Source organism: Chenopodium quinoa, unplaced genomic scaffold (genome assembly GCF_001683475.1).
Source record: "Chenopodium quinoa cultivar QQ74 unplaced genomic scaffold, ASM168347v1, whole genome shotgun sequence".
NCBI lineage: Eukaryota > Viridiplantae > Streptophyta > Magnoliopsida > Caryophyllales > Amaranthaceae > Chenopodium > Chenopodium quinoa.
Window position 1 is genome coordinate 65,823 of NW_018742669.1, and position 21,486 is coordinate 87,308.

Consider the following 21,486-nt stretch of genomic DNA (forward strand, 5'->3'; position numbering starts at 1 on the left):
ACCTATCGTGATTCTACCAAATTTAATTTAATTTGTCAAGTAAACCCATTTAAATTAATGTAGCTTTGTCTTTGTTTTTATTTTATTTGGAGTGACTGTATTTGTATAGTGATAGTGTATTAGAGTAAGGGTGTATTTTATTCACTTGATTTTTACTTATCTGAACTTATCAAAATTTATTTTAATTGTAATTTGAATTAGGGTAACCCTTATCAGAACTTATTTTTTCTAAACTGAACTTATCTGAACTTAACTGAACTTATTAGGCCTGAAATAAGTGAATATAAAATGAACAGAATATACCCTAATTAGATCTATCAATTATATGTTGGAGGTTTCAACTTTCAATTGAGCTTTACTAGAGTCTTATTGATGTAACTTCTACAAAAATGTAGAGTTGTTTTTTTTTTTTTTTGGAGTAAAGTTGACTTTTTATTAAGAAATAAGATAACTTAAATCAACCACTTTTTAAATTGTCAATTTTTATATAGACAAAAGTAATGGATTGCATTATTTCCTTATATGCCTCTATTTTCCAAACTTAGTTTAGAAAAATGGTCGACATCAAATTACACAATGAATTGGTGAGTTTATGTTTATAGCAAGTGAGTAGTTGTTAATTCAATTAAGTTATACTTTCTCAAAATGATAGATATTTTTTTTTCGATGCTATCAAAACGATAGATATTGCTTACCTAGGGTAAGATTTTTTATTTTTTTTGGTGTAGTTACCTAGGGTAAGATGATTTGTATTAAATTAAATTCCTTTAATTATCCAAACAAGCTAAGTTTGTAAACTTCTTATAAAATAATACTCGCATAATTGCATTACACGTGAATAATTACTCTAAAGGAAATATTTTTACGTTTACAAATTTTTATTTTTTAAAAGAAGATTAGAACGACATACTATTATAAATCAGAGTACACCAAAGTAAAAATGTGACAATTATCTCACGGAGTAACTTGCATAATCCTCATCGAAGTGCACAAGTAACAAGTTAGGTTATAACTCCCACATAAAGTGATGAAGGTGTTCCTAGTTACGAGAAAATGACGATTAACCAAAATAAAAACCAATCCAAAAAGTACCTAAACCTGTAAACCCAGAAAAGGGACCCACATTTGGAAATTCCATGTGCCCGGGAAAGATATACCCGTATCACACGGATCCTACCATTAGACTTAGACTTTGTCATTTTCTCTCTTAACTTTACTCACATATGAGCTCCCTCATTAGTCTTACCCTACACTCTCCTCTATGATTAGCCCACCTCACCAGTTTTTACCATTTCAACAATCACCAATTATAGTTTACCACCTAGAGAGAAAATCAACAATACTTACTTTTATGTAAAATTAGGTGTAAAAAAGAATTCAAAGGCATTATAATTATCTTTTCCTCAAAAAAAATAAATCAACAATACTTATTTAAGGTAATTTTATAATTTACACTTTTACTTATATAAAAAAAAATTGTGTAAAAAGAAAACCCTTAAAATAATAATAAAAAAAAACCTGAGGTTTTTGGAGATTTATACTAGAGGTTTATATATAAAGTGGGCTACAACATAACCATTTCTATCACACACATCTCCTTTCTGCCCCTATCTCTCTCCACCATATCAGCTGCTTTGTTTTACCCAGTCGCCTCGTCACGATTCGGGACTCTTCTCACTCCGATTTCATCTTCTACCTCTGCTAATGGACGCTTCCAGAGTCTTCGTCAGGGATGTTAAGCGTGTCGTCGTTAAGGTCTATTTCTTTGCATTTTTTTTTTTTTTTAATTCAATTCATTCAATTTCATGCTAATTCTTGTTTTTAACGACGGTTTTGATTCTTTTTTTTATTATTCAATTTGTCGATGTTTTCATAGTGTGCTGATTCAGTGTGATTTTTTACGAATTTTCAATTTCTATATTTTGATTGCAAAAGGGTTTATTGCCAATTTGGCATTGTCATTGACTAAATATGAATTTTATATTTCGAAATATGCTCATTTTCATTTAATTTATAATTTATTTTTATGTCTATATACACTTTAATCTTAATATTTTGATTGTTCATTATTTACTGGCATTTTTATTGGCGGCGGAAAGCTGTTTTTGGTTCATTTTACAATTACGTATATTTCGAAAAATGTTAAAATTTTATATTTAATATAGATTTTTCTTAAAAAATCTATAAATGGAGTTTTAAGTCGTACCTGAGTTGATTTTCTCGTTACATACATCCTAAATAAGGAGTATACAAAGATTTAGCAACTAAGATGGTATAAAAATTATCGAAATTGAGTTATTGACACTAAAAAAAATGCTGCATACAAATAAATGAGATTATGTTTTGGATATTCTTAATTTCAGTGATTTGACTTGTCAAAGGAGTAATTGTGTGTTACGATGTGATGTGTGGTTGATGAACTAGCTTTTTTTTTAATTAATTTTTTTAAAAAAAAAAAAAATCATAACTTTGAAAAGAGCATTTATTTAACTGATATGTGGTGGAAATAAAGGTAGCAACTTTCTGTGATCACTCGTTTACGAGTCTCGGAATCCTTGTGTAGGGTCACTGTTGGGCCCCACTTTTTCCTGATTTTTTTTCATGGTTAGGCAATGGTAAAAGAAGAAGACAAAGGTTAAGGAAATTAAAATTACCGGAATTAATCCTCCCGTTCCATTATAATATGCCACACCTTGTTTCAGATCATTTTAAAGCCAATTATTGAATATCATAATCATACTTAATAATTCTCTGTATATTATACATTTGTTGAGGATAAATTACCTTTTAGTATGGTACTACGTATGGATCATAAGAAAATAATATTATGTAACTTAATTGACACGAATTGTGGCCTATACTAATTTAAATACTACTAGTTAATGGTGTTGTTCAAAAAACGATGGGGAAATTGAAGGATGAGAGGTGGAAGCTAACCTGAACTATTGTAAGAAAGCAATATGATGATCATGGAGCTAGAATTTGAGTTTAGTTTAACAACTAATGAATCATGAAATATTCTGTAACTCGATCTATTGCACGCTTCAGTGGATCAGTAGATGATGGTTATTGGATTTTTAAGTATTGATGATCTCTTTCTGCTATATTTATTGTATAAGGATTTGAATTTTATCCACAAAGTAGGGGAAGAGAAATTCTTGCTTAAATTCTACTTTAAATTTGTCTGTCAAGTGATATGTTCCAAGCTTCTACCCCCTTCCTTCTGAATCAAATATTTCAACAGGCTCAGAGTTTTTTGGTCTTGTCTCTTGATACCAACAGGTTGGAACTGCTGTTGTTACTAGAAGTGATGATGGGAGAATGGCACTTGGAAGACTAGGTGCACTTTGTGAGCAGGTGAAGGAACTGCTATCCCTTTTCGAATTTTACCCTGGTTGAGTATCCCTAAGTTCTTTCACCTTTCTTGTATCTGATGGAGCTTACTCAAACTTGATCCACATTTTTTTGATGCAGATCAAGGAGTTAAACCTTGATGGATATGAAGTCATTTTGGTGAGTTCAGGTGCTGTCAGTGCTGGTCGTCAGAGACTTCGGTTCAGAAAATTGGTAAACAGCAGGTTTGTGATTTTCTTTCTCTGTAAAGCTTGTCATTGCCTAGAAGTTGTGTATCCAAATGTTTTACATGAAGTGTTTGTATTGTTATGTTATAGAAGTAATAATAAATATTTAGTAGAGTACTGTGTCAAGCTATTTTTGTGGGCGTGAATACTCTTGCATTATTTCCTATGCTTGATATTGTACAAATTGAAAATCTGTTTATAAACCTTTTGTTTTTTTTTATTCTTTTTGTTAATAATAATCCACGGAAGATGGATCATCACTTGGTAATCTGAAGGTATTTGTCAATATTGCAGTTTTGCTGATCTCCAAAAACCACAAGCTGAACTTGACGGGAAAGCATGTGCTGCTGTTGGGCAGAATGGTCTCATGGCTCTCTATGACGCATTATTTAGCCAGGTCAAAATTTGTGTAACTAAATATCTGCCATGTTTGTGGAATTAGCTGCTTTTCTTTAGTTGGTGTTTGTTATCATATGCTGATTGTAGAGAGAATGTCTTTTGCAGTTGGATCTGACTTCTGCCCAACTACTTGTTACGGATAATGACTTTAGGGATCCAAATTTTAGATCACAACTTTCAGAAACTGTAAATCAGTTGTTGGATTCAAAAGTTATACCCGTATTGAATGAAAATGATGCAGTAAGTACCAGGAAAGCTCCTTATGAGGTATGTACTGTTTAATTACTTAATTTTCATTGATGGTTTTTTTTTTCTCTTCTTTTAACCAGGGTTGTATAATAAACAAGGTAAAAGTATCGCGTGACCAGGATAGCTCAAAACAAGTAATATCATTTTGAATACTCACTTTAAAGCTAACTGGGATTTACTTTGAGAAATTTGTTTTGCCATATCTCTGGGTCATTGCTGAAACTCCTAAGACATACCGCAGACCTGATAGTCAATTTTTTCCTACACTTTTAATTTCCTTAACCTGAGTATGTAGTGTAGTTTGAGCAGTATCCAGAACTTACTAGAAGGAATATTTATTTATTTAATTCAAACTAATGGTTTGTTCTGCAGCCTTTCATTATTCTAATTGTAAGCACTTTGAGCAGGATTCATCTGGTATATTCTGGGACAATGATAGTTTAGCAGCTTTGCTTGCTTTGGAACTAAAGGCAGATCTCCTCATTTTGTTGAGTGATGTGGATGGTCTTTATAGTGGTCCACCAAGTGATCCACAATCGAAGCTTATCCACACTTATATTAAAGAGAAGCATCAGACTGAAATCACTTTTGGAGATAAGTCTAGATTGGGTAGAGGGGGTATGACAGCCAAAGTAAAAGCTGCTGTTCATGCCGCCGTTGCCGGAATTCCCGTAATTATAGCTAGGTATGGCTCTATGTGATTTTCCTTTGGATGTCTGATGGCCCCTGATCTCTGGGTTTTTTATTTCATTTTATTTTATTACTATTTGTCCAAATGTGTCATTGTTGATTCATTTACTAGTTTAGGTGCTTTTTTCAGAGAAAAGCTTGTTTCTGTATATTCCATGGTATAGTTGATGTTCTGATTGTTGATTCATGGTACAGTACTTTGGAATCTGAATTGTGCTCATGTTCCGTACATATAACCTTTCTGTGGTGAATTGCATTCACTTGCAATAGTGCAACATAAGTGCTCCTCACCAAGCTTTTATAGTTCTGTTTATGATGGCTAAGGGCATTGAAGACCTACTCAGAAATACAATGCCTAAACCTGCTATATGATTATTTTTTTTTAGAAAGAACGAAAAAAAGCAGTCACTGAAACAATTAAATTAGTCCACTTCTGTACAGTTTTATGTTTTATAATACTATGGTCTTCGTTGGAGATGAAAAATAATAATGTTTTATAATGGTGACGTCTGTAAGAAATTGTTTTCCCATGTAGTCAGATAATGGGAAGGGATGAATTTACATGTGTAAAATATTGATTAATTACAGAGTGTCTGTTATATACTATCTCATAAGAACATAGTTTGTATGTCATTAAGGATTCCACACCAAAAATGAAAGATATTCTTGATTTCTTATTAAGTTCCCTTGACCTGATTGTTTTCTGTAATTTCTTTGAAAGTGGCAAGGCAACAGACAACATTCTCAAAGTAATCAAAGGCCAATGTGTTGGCACTCTATTTCACAAGGATGCTCATTTATGGGCTTCAGCTAAGGAAACTGGTGCACGCGAGATGGCAGTTTCTGCTAGAGAGTGTTCAAGGAGGCTTCAGGTATTTTGTCTCATCAATTGTTGTTAATTTCAGGACATTGGTTAGGATTTGTCCCAACTTTGGGAAGTAATTTATTTTCAAGTGAAATTAATATTTCAATTAACAGGCACTGTCTACAAATGAACGAAAAATGATTCTGCTTGACATAGCTGAAGCCCTGGAAGACAATGAAGAACTGATCAAGACTGAAAATGATGCTGACATTGCTGCTGCTCAACAAGCTGGGTATGATAGATCGTTGGTGGATCGGTTAGCTTTGAAGCCTGGCAAGGCAAGATACTGCTTTATATATTGATCTGATTGGCCTGTTTGGTCTTGTCATGTCTACTATATCACTGTCTGTCCACAATTCATGTGAGTTTCTGCACACACTTTTCTTCTGGTAGTTTTTTCATCATGTGCTTTTTGGATATGCAGATTTCTAGTCTTGCCAAATCAATTCGTGTCCTTGCTGATATGGAGGAGCCTATTGGTCAAATTTTAAAGAAAACTGAGGTATGAGAGGTTTTGATACATACCTTTGATCTATATTTTGTATAATGCTCATAGGACAGAGAACATATTTGTGGACAAACTGATATATCTGTAGAACCTGAAGTTTGTGCTCTTAGGATAAAAATTCAATTTTATTGCAGCAAAATATACTGATGTATTTGCTTTCTCATGTCTACCTTTCAGATTGCAGATGGGCTTGTCTTGGAGAAGACATCATGTCCATTGGGTGTTCTCCTGATTGTTTTCGAGTCTCGTCCTGAAGCTTTAGTTCAGGTTTGTATCATTTTGGTTGGTGTTCTCAAGTATAATGCCCTGCAAAGTTGCAATGCTTATATTAGCTTCGCACTGACACTGTTGTTTTTCCCCCCGTTCCTGTCAGTTATTAAAAAAATAGTCTTTTGGTTTCTAATTCTTGTTTAGCTTGGGGCTTGGCATACAATAATGAGAAAGCGATAACAATAGCAGTTGGTGCATGAAGATGCCAGTTTGTAGCATGGAATGAAATAACAAAGGCCATCTATGAGCCACTGCATAGAGAATTTCCAACTTTCTTATATGTGATAGATCATTATGTAGCATATTTTAAAGTCGTACCGCAAAATCATGTATAGCGATTGCATTTCTTCATCAGACATAACAATCCCTTGCTAAAATTATCACATCTCCTGGTGTCTTCAAATTTCCTATTAGAGAACTTTTGACGCATATATGATCTCATCATTTGTTTAGTACTTTTAAGATTCTCTTGAAATAACAAAAGGTGTTTTGACTTTGCCCTAACTAGATAAGGTGTTTTCTCAATTTGGGGAATGATAGCCGCGATTCTTGACATATGCTAGCAAGGTCTTGTGCAGTTGTGCCACAAATACAGTTACTTAGATTGTGATGTTATATTTATCTGATGGGTCTGGTGAGTAGATAAGGCATATCAATCAATTTTGTCCGATTCACCTGTATAAATGACAGACCTACCTGATGTGACATCTCTAGATTAGTGATATATGACCGATGTAGCCAATTGGATGTTATTGAGCAACGAATACTAGTGTTGGATATGGGTAGGTTTAAAGGTGTATAGGTATTGCACTCAGCCAAGCTATGAAAAATCTGCATTCTATGCAAGTTGAAGTGTCAGCACATGCTGCAGTGTCCAAATTGTGATAGTTGGCTGAGATAAATTTAATTGATTAACATAGGTAATGTGACAAATTTCTGGAACATAGAAGTGTCCTGCTTTATGATTTTCATGGCATGAGAAGCGAAATGTCCAAGTTAAAAAGGGAAATATTAACTATTATATTCATGAGTAGAAAATTGGTGGCACTACCACGAGGATTTTGGTTTGATTTTCAGGGCTCGCGGAAAGTTGTATTCTCTGTTAAATGGGTAAAATTCCTCGTTCTCATTGATAATTTGAGTGGATAATTAGGGTATCCACTTCACATAGTTGGTGCAATGTAGTGGCTGATTGTTGACATGAATGTTGAGCTGTACATCGTGTTTATAAAGAATATCAATATGAATTAAATTATCATTTTCAAGACTTTTGAGTAGAAAGTTCATTAATGTATTTCAGTGGCTTTTTAAAGATGAAATCCTGAAAGGGGAGTTGACAAGTTTCAACTGGTCCAAATACATTCCAATGTCCAGATGCTAGTAAGCTACTTTAGAATTGCGTCTTCAATTAGAAGAAGAGCTTAATGTTCTTGTTGTATCATGAACATGTCTTGCTGTTTCTGTTAATGTCAATAGCTGATTTTAATTATTCTCGATGAAGCTGTAATTGCAGACTTGAACTTTATTGTGGACCTAGAATCTCATGGCAATATCCATAAGGCTTGGAGTGCAGTGCATTACTAAGCAGGCCGAATTAGTATAGTTGATGGCAGAAAAAGAGTGTTGTCCTAAGGGTACATATTCTCTTATTGACAAAATATGTGACCAATAAGCAATAAGTGTTGCTGCCTTTGAGTTTGTGTGTTCTTAGCCAAGCAATGGTGGAAAACATCTTTTGAAGGTAGATTATGTACCAAATTTTTCTGATCATCTTGTTAAGATGACAAAGTGTATTTTGATTTGGTGCTTTTGGGCTTTGAATTATGATCATTAGATGAACTTGGCTATATTTTAGAATGTAATATATTATTTAGATAAATATGAATTTTCCCTTTCTAATACTAATATAATGCCTACAATTTTTGATTGGTAATGGGGACTCTCAACTCCCAAGACATTGTCACCACAGCAAAATACACATACTTAATATTGGTTGTTACTGATTGAATCTGATGTAATGAGATGTTCAGAAACATGCAACTCTTAATTATCTCTCGCTGCCTTTTTTTTCAAATTAAAAAACTGCAACATTTTTCAATACACGATATTGTAGATTGTTTCTCTTAAAACACGCAAGATTAAACATGGAAATCAGTTGGATCTTATATTTATTAGACTGTAATATAATAGCTTAGATGGTGATCTGATTTTACGTGGCATGATAATTCCTTGTTATTCACTAACCATCCCTTCTCCTTTCCAAACCTATATTTCAGATAGCTTCATTAGCCGTGCGGAGTGGAAATGGGCTTCTTTTGAAGGGTGGAAAGGAGGCAAAGAGATCAAATGCTATCTTACACAAGGTTTATACCCCTCCCTCCTTTCTCCTCTTTTGATGTCTCTTTATATTTGCTTTCAAGCTAAATTGTTTTATTAGTTGTTAAAAGTTTAAAGGAAACAAAATGTATGCACAACTGCCAAATATCTCAGATATTAAAGAACTTTTTTTTTTGATTTCAGGTTATTACTGGTGCTCTACCAGGCAATGTTGGTGAGAAACTAATTGGTCTAGTTACCACGAGAGAGGAGATTCCTGATTTGCTCAAGGTAAATAACCATATATATGTTTCCAAAATTATGTTGGGGTAGCTATGATGATCCTTACTAAAAAACATTTATTGCTGCTGCAGCTTGATGACGTCATTGATCTTGTCATTCCAAGAGGCAGCAATAAACTTGTTTCTCAGATTAAAGAGTCAACAAAAATTCCTGTGCTTGGGCATGCTGGTAAGTTAATTCTTAACTTTGAATCATGTAAACCTTGGTATCTACTAGGACCTATTATTTAGGACACCAGATGTTATCACTGATCAATCTTCATGGTTATCTTCTTAGATGGAATTTGTCATGTCTATGTTGACAAATCTGCTAATATGGATATGGCAAAGCGGGTTGTTTTGGATGCAAAGATGGACTACCCAGCTGCATGCAATGCAATGGTAAATCTCCCATTCTATGAGTTTCTCTGCATCTTGTTGCGATGAATCTCAGCTTTAACTTCATAATTCTTTTTGGCATGCTTTGTTATCACCTTCTAGGAAACGCTGCTTGTACACAAGGATCTGCTACAGAATGGAGGCTTGAACGAGCTTGTTCGTGATCTTAGATCCGAAGGTATGCATCGCAGTCATTCTAATTACTTCGTACTTTTTACATGAGTCAGAACTTACACACTGGTGTTGCAGGTGTTGATTTGTTTGGTGGACCAAGAATCAGTGCCTTGCAGGAGCTGAATATTCCGGCTACTCAAACATTCCACAAGGAGTACAACACTCCTGCTTGTACAGTGGAAATAGTGGATAATGTACATGCTGCCATTGAACATATTAATCAACATGGAAGGTAGTTTCTCAACCATGTTTTTCATATCTCAGTTCAATCTTCTAAGTATGGCAGGTGATTCTGAATCTCGACCCTAATCTCTTTTGCATTGTGGGTTTTCAGTGCACATACCGATTGCATTGTAGCAGAAGATCAGAAAGTTGCGGAAGCTTTTTTGCAGAAAGTAGATAGGTAAGGACATCGTATTTGTTCAAAGCTGAGAATTATGTGCCAAATACTTATGTGCTTAATTCCTTGCATTTTATCTTAATTATCATAGCAGCCCTAGATTTAAATCTAACAAAATTGGAGCATTTTGATACTTTTCCCGTAAGAACTAACACATAAGAACATGCTTGAACGATTGATTGTTATTATATATTTTTCATCGTGGCTTTTTATGTAAACTTTCAGTGCCGCTGTATTTCACAATGCAAGTACGAGATTCTGTGATGGGGCTCGTTTTGGGCTAGGTGCCGAGGTATATTCTCAAAACACTCTTTGAATTAGTAAAAAATATTATTGCACTTCAATAATATCTCATATCACAATATTTTAATCTCCTACAGGTTGGGATTAGTACAAGTAGGATTCACGCTCGAGGTCCAGTTGGAGTGGAGGGGCTATTGACCACAAGATGGTATGTCCATGCCAACATTCCCAATAGCTTAGTACGATATTATCTAAGATTCAGAAGTAATTCTTAAGATTAACATGGCTTTGATGGTATTGCATGTCTTATCGCACATCATCGATTAGGTTATAGTATCTAATTTGCTTTGCTTTTGGTGTTCATGTTGTTAATGTTATGCTATGAGAAATGGTGGTGATTGGTCTAGGATATCAAAATTTAATTGTCCTACTGATGTACAGGCATTACTGCTGATTCTATATCCCTATGATCTATACTAAACGAACAGACCTCTTTTTTGCACTTCCTGCTGTTAATGTAAATTGAAATGTTATTGCTGCTGACTGGAGCTTATTGTCCCTTGCGCAGGATTCTCAAGGGAAGCGGGCAAATTGTTGACGGTGACAAAGGCGTGGTATATACCCACAAGGATCTTCCAATTGTGTCATAAACTCTTTAAAATTTTGTTTAACACTTATTATTGTTCCTTAGCGACCCCCCATAGTAGTGCAGTTTGTGTGGGGGAAAAGGATCTGCATTTTTCTTGTCCTCTCTCCCGCTGCCTTTTGGGTAGTCTATGTATGTCGTAGTTTCTACTTCTGACCCATCTCCGTGTAGTTGAGACTATTGTAGAGGCTATTTATTGTGTCCTTATCAAAATAAACAATATCTAGTTGAAGAAGGTTTTCAGTTATTTACACGCAAAATTATCTTATCTTCCTTGAACTTGTTTGCGATGTTTGATGCAGCCAATTATTATTTACCCACGAAGTATGTTATTTTCCGCATTAGCACTGTAAACGCAATATGGTGTATTGATGTTGCAATATCGCCTTGATGCAACTGCTCTCCCAAAAGGAAAGGAAAAGTATTCATTCATACACCAAGCAGGATAATCTGTCGCTTTATGGCAGCAGAATCCGGTCTATAAAGAGAATTACCAAAACAATGAAAGTTTGTGAAGAATGTACCAAAAGTTCAGCTGATAAATAGAGTATGAAGCATTCACATATACATCAGCTCACAAACATGGTTTTTATTAATGCTCTTAGAAATAGACCCTGGCAAATGAAATTTAATTTTGCCATAACCCTGCGCATACCAAAGTGAAAGTGATAACGAAACCAGTAGAGAAACCAATGTTAAGAATCACTTATTGTTGGGTATACACATCATAAACTTCCTGAAGCTGCGAATACTGGAAACTAATTCCACCAGTAGAACAAAAAAGGGCAATTAAGGACTGGGGAAGTAAGGCCATAGAACATCCTACAAATTTTGCTTGAACTACTGAAATGGAGCAAATAGTCTCAAAAATATACGTTCAATAAGCTTGTTTCTTACATATTGTGTATTAAAACGAGCAGCAAGAACAATTTTGTAACTAGCATCAAAATCTTTTATGGGACGGGTTCCTGGTCAATTTCCTGCCCATAGACCAAGCCTATGCCTCAACAAATTTCTTCACGTCCTTGAGCCACCTAAGATACTCCTTGTTATCCTTCTCGATCATGTACTCATGCAAAAAGTTTGTGGTGCTTGGCTTGATACCTCTGATCTCTAAATATTTGTGGAAGGCCTTTTGCAGATTTTCATCCAAATCACTAAGGAAAAGTCGAGTAAATGCACAAGTTAGAGATACAGAACATCATATATAATGCTCAAAATATTAGAACTCAAATTGTAGAGCATGAATAACAACTTACAGGAAATCAGGACCCTCGTATGCAAGTTGATCTTCAGTTTCAGGATTTTTAAGCGAGAGACTGTTGATTGAAATTTCATCTGGATAAGCAGTGCAATCAAATTCCAAAGACGACCCATCCTTCTTGGTGACAGTTACAAGAAGTGGAACACTGGACTGTGTGCTTGTTTCGTCTTTTTCATCCTCGTCATCTTGGTCCTCGTCCTCGTCCTCATCTTCCTCACCAGTTACAAGGCTGGGCATGGAAACTTCAACTGAAATGGTCTCACCCTCATATTGTCTTGTTAGGGTCACAGTCTGCTCTCCAACATTGTCCTCAATTTCAAAAGGGAAGCCTTTGGGAACCTCTACAGTCTACAAATGTATGAATCGTAAAATACAGCATCAGTATCAAATCCGAGGATACTGCTCAAGAATTACAGCACATGCTACCTTCAAGGCTTCACCCCTATATATAAGCTACATTTGACTTCTCGTGGTCAAGGATGTTGAACATTTTCCAATATAAATCTATATACACAGTAATTATTGTAAAAGCAATAAAATACATTGGCCAAAGTTCAATGTATTCTGAATAAACTTCCTACTACTTCAACTAACAATTGGAGTACAATATACAATCATAAAATTCAACATTTCAACACGAAATCGTAGAGTGTGTTGTTGTCACTTGGTTAGCATCAATATAAACTAACCACACATATATGGCAGAAATTCACACGAAATTGAAATCCAATAACATTAAAAAGCATAAAAAAGTTCGAATAATGTAAATCTGGACAAATCAACACAATTAATTGGCAAAGAAAAGATGAATCAAAGAAAACCCAAGTTAATTTATCTAATTTCCTAGGTATCCAGAACAATCAAGAATAAACCCAATTCACAAGAATCGAAAGTAACCCTAAAAAATCAAAAATCACAAACGCAATATTTCAGAAATATTACTAAATCAAATCATAGAGAGAGAAGTAATGAGAGGACCTTATCGTGTTCCTCAGACTCCTCAACAACACTGATTTCGCTTTGAAGGACATCAAGAAGCTTGTTGTTAGACGAAGAAGATTTGGTGGCGACGCTGGAAGAGAAATGGCGGGTGGGGTAGCAAGCAGCAGACCGAAGGAACTGAGGAGAGAGAGAAGCGCGCTTGACGGCGGAGAAGACGACGGCCGGAGATTGGAAGTTCCTCTGAGCTCCGATAAGACGAGAAGCAAGAGGAGCCGCCTTGTTTGCAGATCTTCGAAGAATTGCAGAGAACGCCATTGTTGAAATTTGGAGAAAGAGAGAGGATTTAGGGTTTAAGGGGTTTAGGGAAATGATGGGGATGAAAGAAATGAGGAGGTTTAGGGTTTAAGAAGCTACGACTCTACGAGTGAGTTGCTCGGTGGATAGAGGGTGAAATTGTCATTTCATAATTTTGATGCTCACTCTGTCGAAAAATAAATATATCGGTTTGACCGATGTTGCTTGTTAATGTAAAATTTTAACCATTAATATATTCAGTTATCTATTACGCATAAATGAATCGAATGTATAAATATTATACTACATTATAAAGTTATTGTAAGGGTTTGTTCTGATTTACTGAACTGATTGTAGCTGAATTGAACTGAAATGAATTGTTTATGAGAGAAGGAAATTAGGAACTGAACTGAACTGAACTGATTGGAGTTGAACTGAAATTAAGCTGAAGAGAACAAACCTTAACTGTACAACAATTGTAAATTTATTCTAATAGTTGTTATTCTCTCTATCTTATAATACAATGCCTCTTTTCCTTTTTGGGAAAACCAAAATACAATGTCTCTTTCTATTTAAAGGTTGTACTTTTCGACATTTATTACCCTCTTTTCGATGAGTTGTCCTCCCTTTTTTTTTATTTTTTTTTATATTGTACTTTTAACATCAATTTCTAATACTTTCTCTCTCTATCTCTTCAATTATTCCCAACTACGGAGTACTTTTTATTTCTCTCTATCTCTCTCTAACTCCATATGCACATATGTACTTTTAATTATTAGTTTTAAGGAATTTGCAACTCTCATAATTTCCGCGTAAAAACTTAAAGAGACATTGTATTATGAGACGGACGGAGTATAAAAGTTCGATATAAATAAAAAGTTACCGCGTAATACAAGGTAGTAATATTCAAAGTATGTAAAATATCATGGCAGATCGTACCTTTCAATTGAATTACTTAACTAAGGAAATCAATATCGGAGTTTGATCTACAACTTAAGGACTAAGGGCTTGTTATGTTCAGCCTATTTCAGTTCAATTCAGTTCAGTTCAGCTCCAATAATTTCAGTTCAGTTCCTAATTTCCTTTTCTCATAAACAATTCAGTTCAGTTCAGCTCCAATCAGTTCAGTTCAGTTCTATTCATTTGTTTTCAGTAAATCGAAACAGGCCCTAAGTGTATACAAATTTATACAGGTCAACATGTGTATACATATGTACTTCCTTTGAATTTTCTAAGTGTATCACTTTTTTAAATCGGCCTTATATTTTTAAGTGTATTAATTTTTTTTTTTTTTTTTGAACTTCTTCTCTTATATTTTTCTTAATTATATTTCACTCCTCATATGGTCTCCACCCTTTTATAATATTTTTCCTCTCACATCCCTTACTTTTTATTACGGGTATCTCTATTCTACTCTGTATGATTGTTATTTTCCAAACAATTACACCATCCAACTCATTTCCTAAAACTTAGTCCGGTCAAACCGATGCACATAAAAAATATACGTGTGTTATATTGAAATAAAATTTTAGATTTGTACTGTAAGTTTTGTAATTGTAAGTGTAAATCGAATAGGATATCACCCGTACTGGGTAGTGGGTGCTTACAGGTTGTTAAAAAACTGAATGAGAGATTAATGAATGGTCCTTAAGTTGTGAGAGGGGGGGGGGGGGGGGGAGGGGTAGCCGCTAGCACCAAAGAGAATATTCTACAAATTGTTTAAGATTCCTAAGAATATTGATTAGCTTTTGGAAGGGACCAATTGGCCAAATCTTCCAAACATAACTAATTTAGTAATGTACAAATACAGGTATACAACTACTCCAAAATTCTTTGTCAAAAATAAATAAATAAATAAAAATCGAAAAGTCCAAATGTCAACATGATCTACATAAATATTGACTAAATAGATCTAAAGTGTTCAAAAATATGTTAGATTTTTTAGATTTGTCTTTGGAAGTAAATTATATAATTCGTATCAAAATTTAACTAACTACGTATTATTAAAATCTAAAAATCAATCAATGGTTTATTCAGTAATTAAAATTTTGAAGACTAATATTATCACAAAGTTTTTATTTATTATTTTTCTGTTCTGACATCTTCACGTTGAGATGCATGAAAAAAAACTTAACTTAGGGATCAACCAATCACAGTAATAATAGAATAATAGATTCCCTCAAAAAAAAAAAAAAAAAAAAAAAGAATAATAGAAGGGAGGTGGCATTGGTTGCCATTTCACATGGTAGGACACTTTCACAGCAAATTTGGTCACACACGAAAAATGGAGAATGGCCTTTAATTAGAGTTTTAATCACCATTTTTATTTTCCACTTTTAGCAGCCTGTCCTCAAAAGACTTGAGCATTACTACCAAATGTAATGTCCCATGCTTTTTGTAGTACCAAATCATATCCTACTCAATGAAACTCCTGCTTATAAAGGTTTCACGATTATAGCGATGTTTCAAGATTTTGACGTTTGTCTTTTTATTGAACTAAACTTATTTTATCAAATATGAACAAGACCTATAGCCTACATGTTAAATTTTAGTTGGGCATGGCATCACCTATAGATTTGGATACCTATTAAAAGTTGAAAATAAAAACACTAGTGATCAATGATCATTTCTCAACGAAACCAATATTGCATACGGGCCACCCCTGATGGGTAAATTGTGGTTCCACCACTACCAAACACATCATTTATTTTGAATCAGTAGAGTTTGGTTGGGCATGGAAGTTACACTGCTCTAAAATTTCATTTGCAATTTCAAGAAAATTTTATTTTGAAATCAAGAATGTATTATTGAAAGATTACAACAAAAAATCAATGAGATGAACCGCAGAAAAATCCATAGAAATACAATTATTTTCCTATGTACACAACTTGGGAGCAAGGGCACAGGGCTAGTGAGATAAATGATTAACAATTAACATACACACTTCACATAGGGATGCTCATTGGAAAAATTGCCAAAACTCACTCTTAACAAAATGCAATTATGCAACGGAGAACATATGAATAGTATTAAATTACAACTTCCTGAGAATAATCTACCTCGTCGGAGGAGCTATCTGACTCACATTACTATCTCCGGCTTCAAAATGCTAGTTTTGATCTCCTTGTGGGGCAAAACAACTCCGCCATTACTGTAAATCTCATCACAGACGTGAACATCTTCTCCAAGAACAGTCATATTTTCTACTCGAGCCCACTGCCCAACTGTTGAATGCCATCCGATGATGCTGCTGGAGATGCAAGCATGTTTTTTGACCCGAACCCCTCGCATAATTGTGCAGCGAGAAAGTCTCACACCCGATTCTATCACACAGCCAGGTCCAATTGCTACATCTGGCCCAATGAGACATCCCTCTCCAATTTTCGCGCTCTCATCAACTAAGACATTGCCAACAATATGAGAGCCACTGGCAAGTTTTGGTGACGAATTTTTTCTCAGCGAGTCAAGGTAGAGCCTCAAGCCAGTAATATAATCTCTTGGTTGTCCAATGTCCATCCAAAAACCAGGTAGAACCATAGCAAAGAGCTTATTCTCAGATGCAATTTTGGGAAAGACCTCTTTTTCAATTGAAGTGGGTCTTAGTTCAATCTTGTCAAGGACGGATGGGTTCAAAAGGTAAATTCCAGCATTAATCTTGTTACCCACAAAGATTTTGGGTTTTTCAACAAACTTCTCTACCTTCCCAGTTGATTCCTCCATTACTACAACCCCATACTTTGATGGTTCATCAACCTGTTAGATTACAAGAACATTAAAGATTTGACAAAAAGATCACACTAATGGTTATCGGAAAATGAAGAGAGAGGGCAGTCTAGTTTAAGTACCTTTGTTACCATAATCGAAGCCTCTCCTCCATGACTTTTGTGGAACTCAATCATTGCTTTTAGCGGGTATTCACTTATAACATCGCTGTTAAGAACAAAAAATGGCTCACCCAATTCATCAACCAGTTTGTCCCTAGCCAAAGCCAAAGGACCAGCAGTACCCAGAGGTTCAGTCTCTTGGGAACAGGTAATTGTGATCCCAAGCTTAGCCTCAAAGTCTTTCAAGAAGTTTAACATCACCTGTCAAAGGCACAGAATATATATTTGTGTTAATACTTGGCACTATAGCAGCATCTGCAAGTGTGCAACCAAGTTCATACTCTTCATAGCACAAAAAATTCACCTCAGGTTGGTAATTGATAGCCAAAACCACTTCAGTAACTCCAACAGCCTTCAGAGCTTCAATCTGAGCATAATAATTGTAGAAATATATGAGAAAAAACTAGTCTTTCACAGCAAAAATGCTTTTACAATTCTTACTTGCACATAGATCAAATAACTCCATATTCCATATTCATGATATTTGGGCAATTTGGCATTATAATTCTGAAGTCTAAATTGTGACATGACATAAGGATCAACATATTCTTTAAGGTGTCACAAATGGAAAAATGCAGGCAATCATTACAAAACATAGAGGCACATCAAATCCCAAGAACACATATTCATTATAGAGAAGATTACAAACCTGATGCATGATCATTGGCTTGTTAGCGAAATCGACAAGAGGCTTAGGGACACTGAGTGTCAATGGCCTCAGCCTAGTTCCAAAACCTCCAACAAGAATCAAAGCCTTCATCTTGAATCACTAAATTGCTTTCCTTCTTGTATGATTTGAAATCAAAACCTAACCATACATTAACATATGAAACAATGAAACAGGGCATAAAATTAACAGAATGTTTCATTTTGAATGAGCAAAGATTTATACATTAAGCAATATAAGCATCAAGTATCAAAATTAAATCTACGTACTAATGTACAAAACCAGAAGATTTATTGGAGCACACTGAAAGTAGACATTTGCCCAATTTTAAAGATTTTGACTTGCTTTGACCAATCCCTCAACCAATTTATATCTGCTAGAATCAAAATCCCTCCAACAATCAATGCCTTTTGAGGTTATAGACCACTTGGCCACTCCCAATAAGACCAAATACATGAGGAGTGATACCCAACTAAGTTGCACGGAAACGGATATGGGTACAAAAACGGGTACGGGTACGGGATATGGCAAAATCAAAATTTCAAAAAACGGGTACGACATAGATACGGCAAAAAAAAATTCCGTAAAATATAAATCCATATAAATTTTCAAAAAAAAACAACACAAATTTAAAGAAAATAAATCCATAAAACACATAACCATTTAAAACGAAATAAAAAATTAACAACAAAATACACCTACTGCCTAGCTGCTACTGTGTCAAAAGAGAAAGTTAAAACGAAAAAAAAAAAATCAAATAAATCCATGATTATAACATCACATTAAAAAGAAATAAACAAAAAAAAAATAAAAAAAAAATTCACAAATCAGCAACTCGAAGAGTCGAAGACACAGGGAATTAAAAATGGAAGAGAGAAGCTGAGAAAAGTGTGGTGGAGATATCAAAGGTGGATCGGGCCTGGGAGGTTCGCCGGCCACCGGTGACGGTACATCATTCTCCTTTCATATTTTTCAAATTACAAGAGCTCTTCCAGCCTACAATAGATATTACTTAAACGAGCCCCATATAAAGCAATCCCTCTGACCCTCGCCACCACCCCAAGAACTAGACTTGGAAATTGAACGACCAAAATAGACCTAGACCGAACGACCCGAATGCAACCTTTACAAATAACTACCTACAACTTCAAATGCCACTTTTTGATCCTTGCATATTTTGCTATTTAGTAAGCAAAAAATGTTACCTTTTAATACTGACCAGCCATTACCATTGGCATTTTAGCAAAGCAACTTTCATTATAAACCTCTAATTCTAGAGATATTAACTACCAAAGGAATAAAAATAAAAAATAAAAAAAATAAAAATAAAAAAAAGATCCTAGCAAGTAGTAAACATCAGACATACCCAACTCAAAGTTTTAGCAGGAAAATTCATCAGCAACAATAAGCCTTGGTCTACAAAATTCCCAGTAGGAAATTTGAATTTAGAATACAACTTCATAGGAATCAAGCCACAATAGGCCTTGGTCTACAAAATCACAAGAAAGTCCATAATCATTTTTCATGGCCAATATCTTTTCCAAAATCCTTTAATGTACTGGCTACAGCCTACAGCTCAATGTCCTTAACTCATCTGTGCACCTATTAGGATAAACTCTCCAAACCTTTCCCTATCCCAATTGCTAAGCAGCTACGCCCAACTGTTATGATGATATGATCACAGGCCTGTCAACCAGATCATGACATACCCGTACCCGATACGGGATACGCTACCTGTTTGACGTATCCGTGCATCACTACCCAAGACCCGAGATCGAATCCCGTCTATAGTTTACCTACCCATATTAGCCAATTCAAGCTTTAAAAATCAATTTCTATAACAACCCACAAGATCAAACACACCAAACTTACAGAAATCATATAAATTGATAACACACAAAACCCCATAAACTAAATCACAAATCCCAGCATTGCCCATTTCGTTTCAAATGTCTAAAACCCACAAAAAAATTAGCAAAATTAAGAAGAAAACCCAGAGATCCAGCAACATGATTAAGAACAACAACATAAAATTGCTTAATAATTTAGAAGGGTAAACAAAATATATAAAAAAAAGATGAGATTAGAAGACCTGAGAGAAGCAATTGGGTGAATCTGATTTCCCTCTTTCTCTCTCCTGGAGGAAGAAGGTGTCGGTCGATGAATTGTTGAATGGTGATGAAATAAATAATGGGGAGATAATGAATAAATGTAATTTGAAGGAACTGTATTTATATACCAGTAGTTGAAAATTAATATGTGGGTCTGCTTAATTTTACCTTTATCTCGCTTACAAGTTTTTTATTTGGTGTATAATTCTATTATGATTTTTAATTTATGGATTAAAATTTACTCTTCCCAGTTCCCATTTGACTAGTTGGAGTGTTGGACAGCCAACAAAATAATTAAAATAAATCAATTAAAAAAAAAGTCAATACTTGTACTCCGTATATAATTTGTACATTATGATATACACGTATAAATGTATAATACATGCAATTTTGTTTTCATATATTCTTATTGTATTAGCTTGGTTCACAAATATTGGATCAAGAAAATCGTGAGTATTTTTGTTTGGTTAGGGTCTTTTTCCTTACCTTACAAAAAATATGGTACAACAAACTATATTTTCTTTGTTAAGTGATCCAAAATAAGTGATCAAAAAGTAATTTACTCCGTACTCCCTTGATCATCTTTTGTAATCTAATTAGGAATAATCTTGTTAAATTCATCTTACAGTAATATATAATTTTAAAATATAATTTTTTATAATCTTCGTAACATTATAATCAAAAGAGAATGTAGGGAGTTTAAATTATACGAAGTAGTTTATTATGAACACCAAAAAAAATATATACTTTATTATGTTTTCTCTCTCAATAATTTCCAAACTAAGAAGTATGGAGTATTAAAGAAAACTCCCAAATACTTTATCCCTTTAACTCCGTATTAGTTTGAGGGAGATAGCCCACCACGCTAGGCTTTTATCGGGTCTTCGCGCACTAGCCATTTCCCACCACTCTCTTCTTTTTTTCTTTTCCCTTTTCCTTTTTCTTTTTCTAAACGAGGGAGTTGAGTTAGGTGGTCTAAACATTTAGATGTTGAATTTGTGTTAGTTGATGTTCTGCTTTGTAAACTTTTCATGCGGAGACACAAAATATCAATATATTCATCAAAATTTTATCAAGAAGAGAAGATTTATGTATATATACCGTTTTTTTTTTTTAAACAAATTATCATTTAGAAAATTTACTCATTTATTTATTTAGTATATACGACCACAAAAATCAATTACTCGAATACTCCATATAATACATAATTTCAAACGCTATAGAATCAATTGAAAGTCAAGTATCATAGAGTATGTACTTTAACTAGATTATTGGAACATCCATTTTATGTGTGTTAATTTAC

At 34.3% G+C, this 21,486-nt stretch overlaps 3 protein-coding genes across 5 annotated transcripts; 1 reads left to right on the plus strand and 2 right to left on the minus strand.

Moving 5' to 3' along the window:
* The first annotated feature begins 1,453 nt into the window (after positions 1-1,453).
* On the plus strand, positions 1,454-11,289 carry LOC110722294 (delta-1-pyrroline-5-carboxylate synthase). Of its 3 annotated transcripts, none has more exons than XM_021901564.1 (21): positions 1,454-1,755; positions 3,283-3,357; positions 3,475-3,578; positions 3,876-3,978; positions 4,086-4,220; positions 4,310-4,363; positions 4,637-4,914; positions 5,641-5,791; positions 5,898-6,062; positions 6,209-6,286; positions 6,470-6,559; positions 8,839-8,925; positions 9,083-9,169; positions 9,253-9,349; positions 9,458-9,561; positions 9,661-9,736; positions 9,808-9,964; positions 10,067-10,135; positions 10,358-10,424; positions 10,513-10,583; positions 10,944-11,289. In XM_021901564.1, the coding sequence occupies exons 1-21, from the start codon at positions 1,705-1,707 to the stop codon at positions 11,023-11,025; spliced, it is 2,181 nt and encodes a 726-aa protein (XP_021757256.1). In that variant the 5' UTR covers positions 1,454-1,704; the 3' UTR covers positions 11,026-11,289. The 3 variants fall into 3 exon arrangements, with proteins under 3 accessions (XP_021757256.1, XP_021757258.1, XP_021757257.1); XM_021901566.1 differs by having other exon boundaries at positions 4,310-4,327; XM_021901565.1 differs by lacking the exon at positions 4,310-4,363 and having other exon boundaries at positions 1,455-1,755; positions 4,086-4,247.
* A 306-nt stretch (positions 11,290-11,595) lies between these two features.
* On the minus strand, positions 11,596-13,634 carry LOC110722296 (uncharacterized protein At2g39795, mitochondrial-like). The gene is made up of 3 exons (XM_021901567.1): positions 13,264-13,634; positions 12,281-12,633; positions 11,596-12,178 (listed from the first exon to the last, which is right to left on the minus strand). Exons 1-3 carry the CDS (start codon positions 13,540-13,542, stop codon positions 12,019-12,021), a joined length of 792 nt encoding a protein of 263 aa, XP_021757259.1. The 5' UTR covers positions 13,543-13,634; the 3' UTR covers positions 11,596-12,018.
* Positions 13,635-16,353: 2,719 nt separating this feature from the next.
* Positions 16,354-20,298, minus strand: LOC110722297 (mannose-1-phosphate guanylyltransferase 1-like). Its single transcript, XM_021901568.1, has 5 exons — positions 20,165-20,298; positions 18,055-18,213; positions 17,710-17,772; positions 17,367-17,606; positions 16,354-17,274 (listed from the first exon to the last, which is right to left on the minus strand). The coding sequence occupies exons 2-5, from the start codon at positions 18,163-18,165 to the stop codon at positions 16,603-16,605; spliced, it is 1,086 nt and encodes a 361-aa protein (XP_021757260.1). The 5' UTR covers positions 18,166-18,213; positions 20,165-20,298; the 3' UTR covers positions 16,354-16,602.
* Between the last annotated feature and the right edge of the window lie 1,188 nt (positions 20,299-21,486).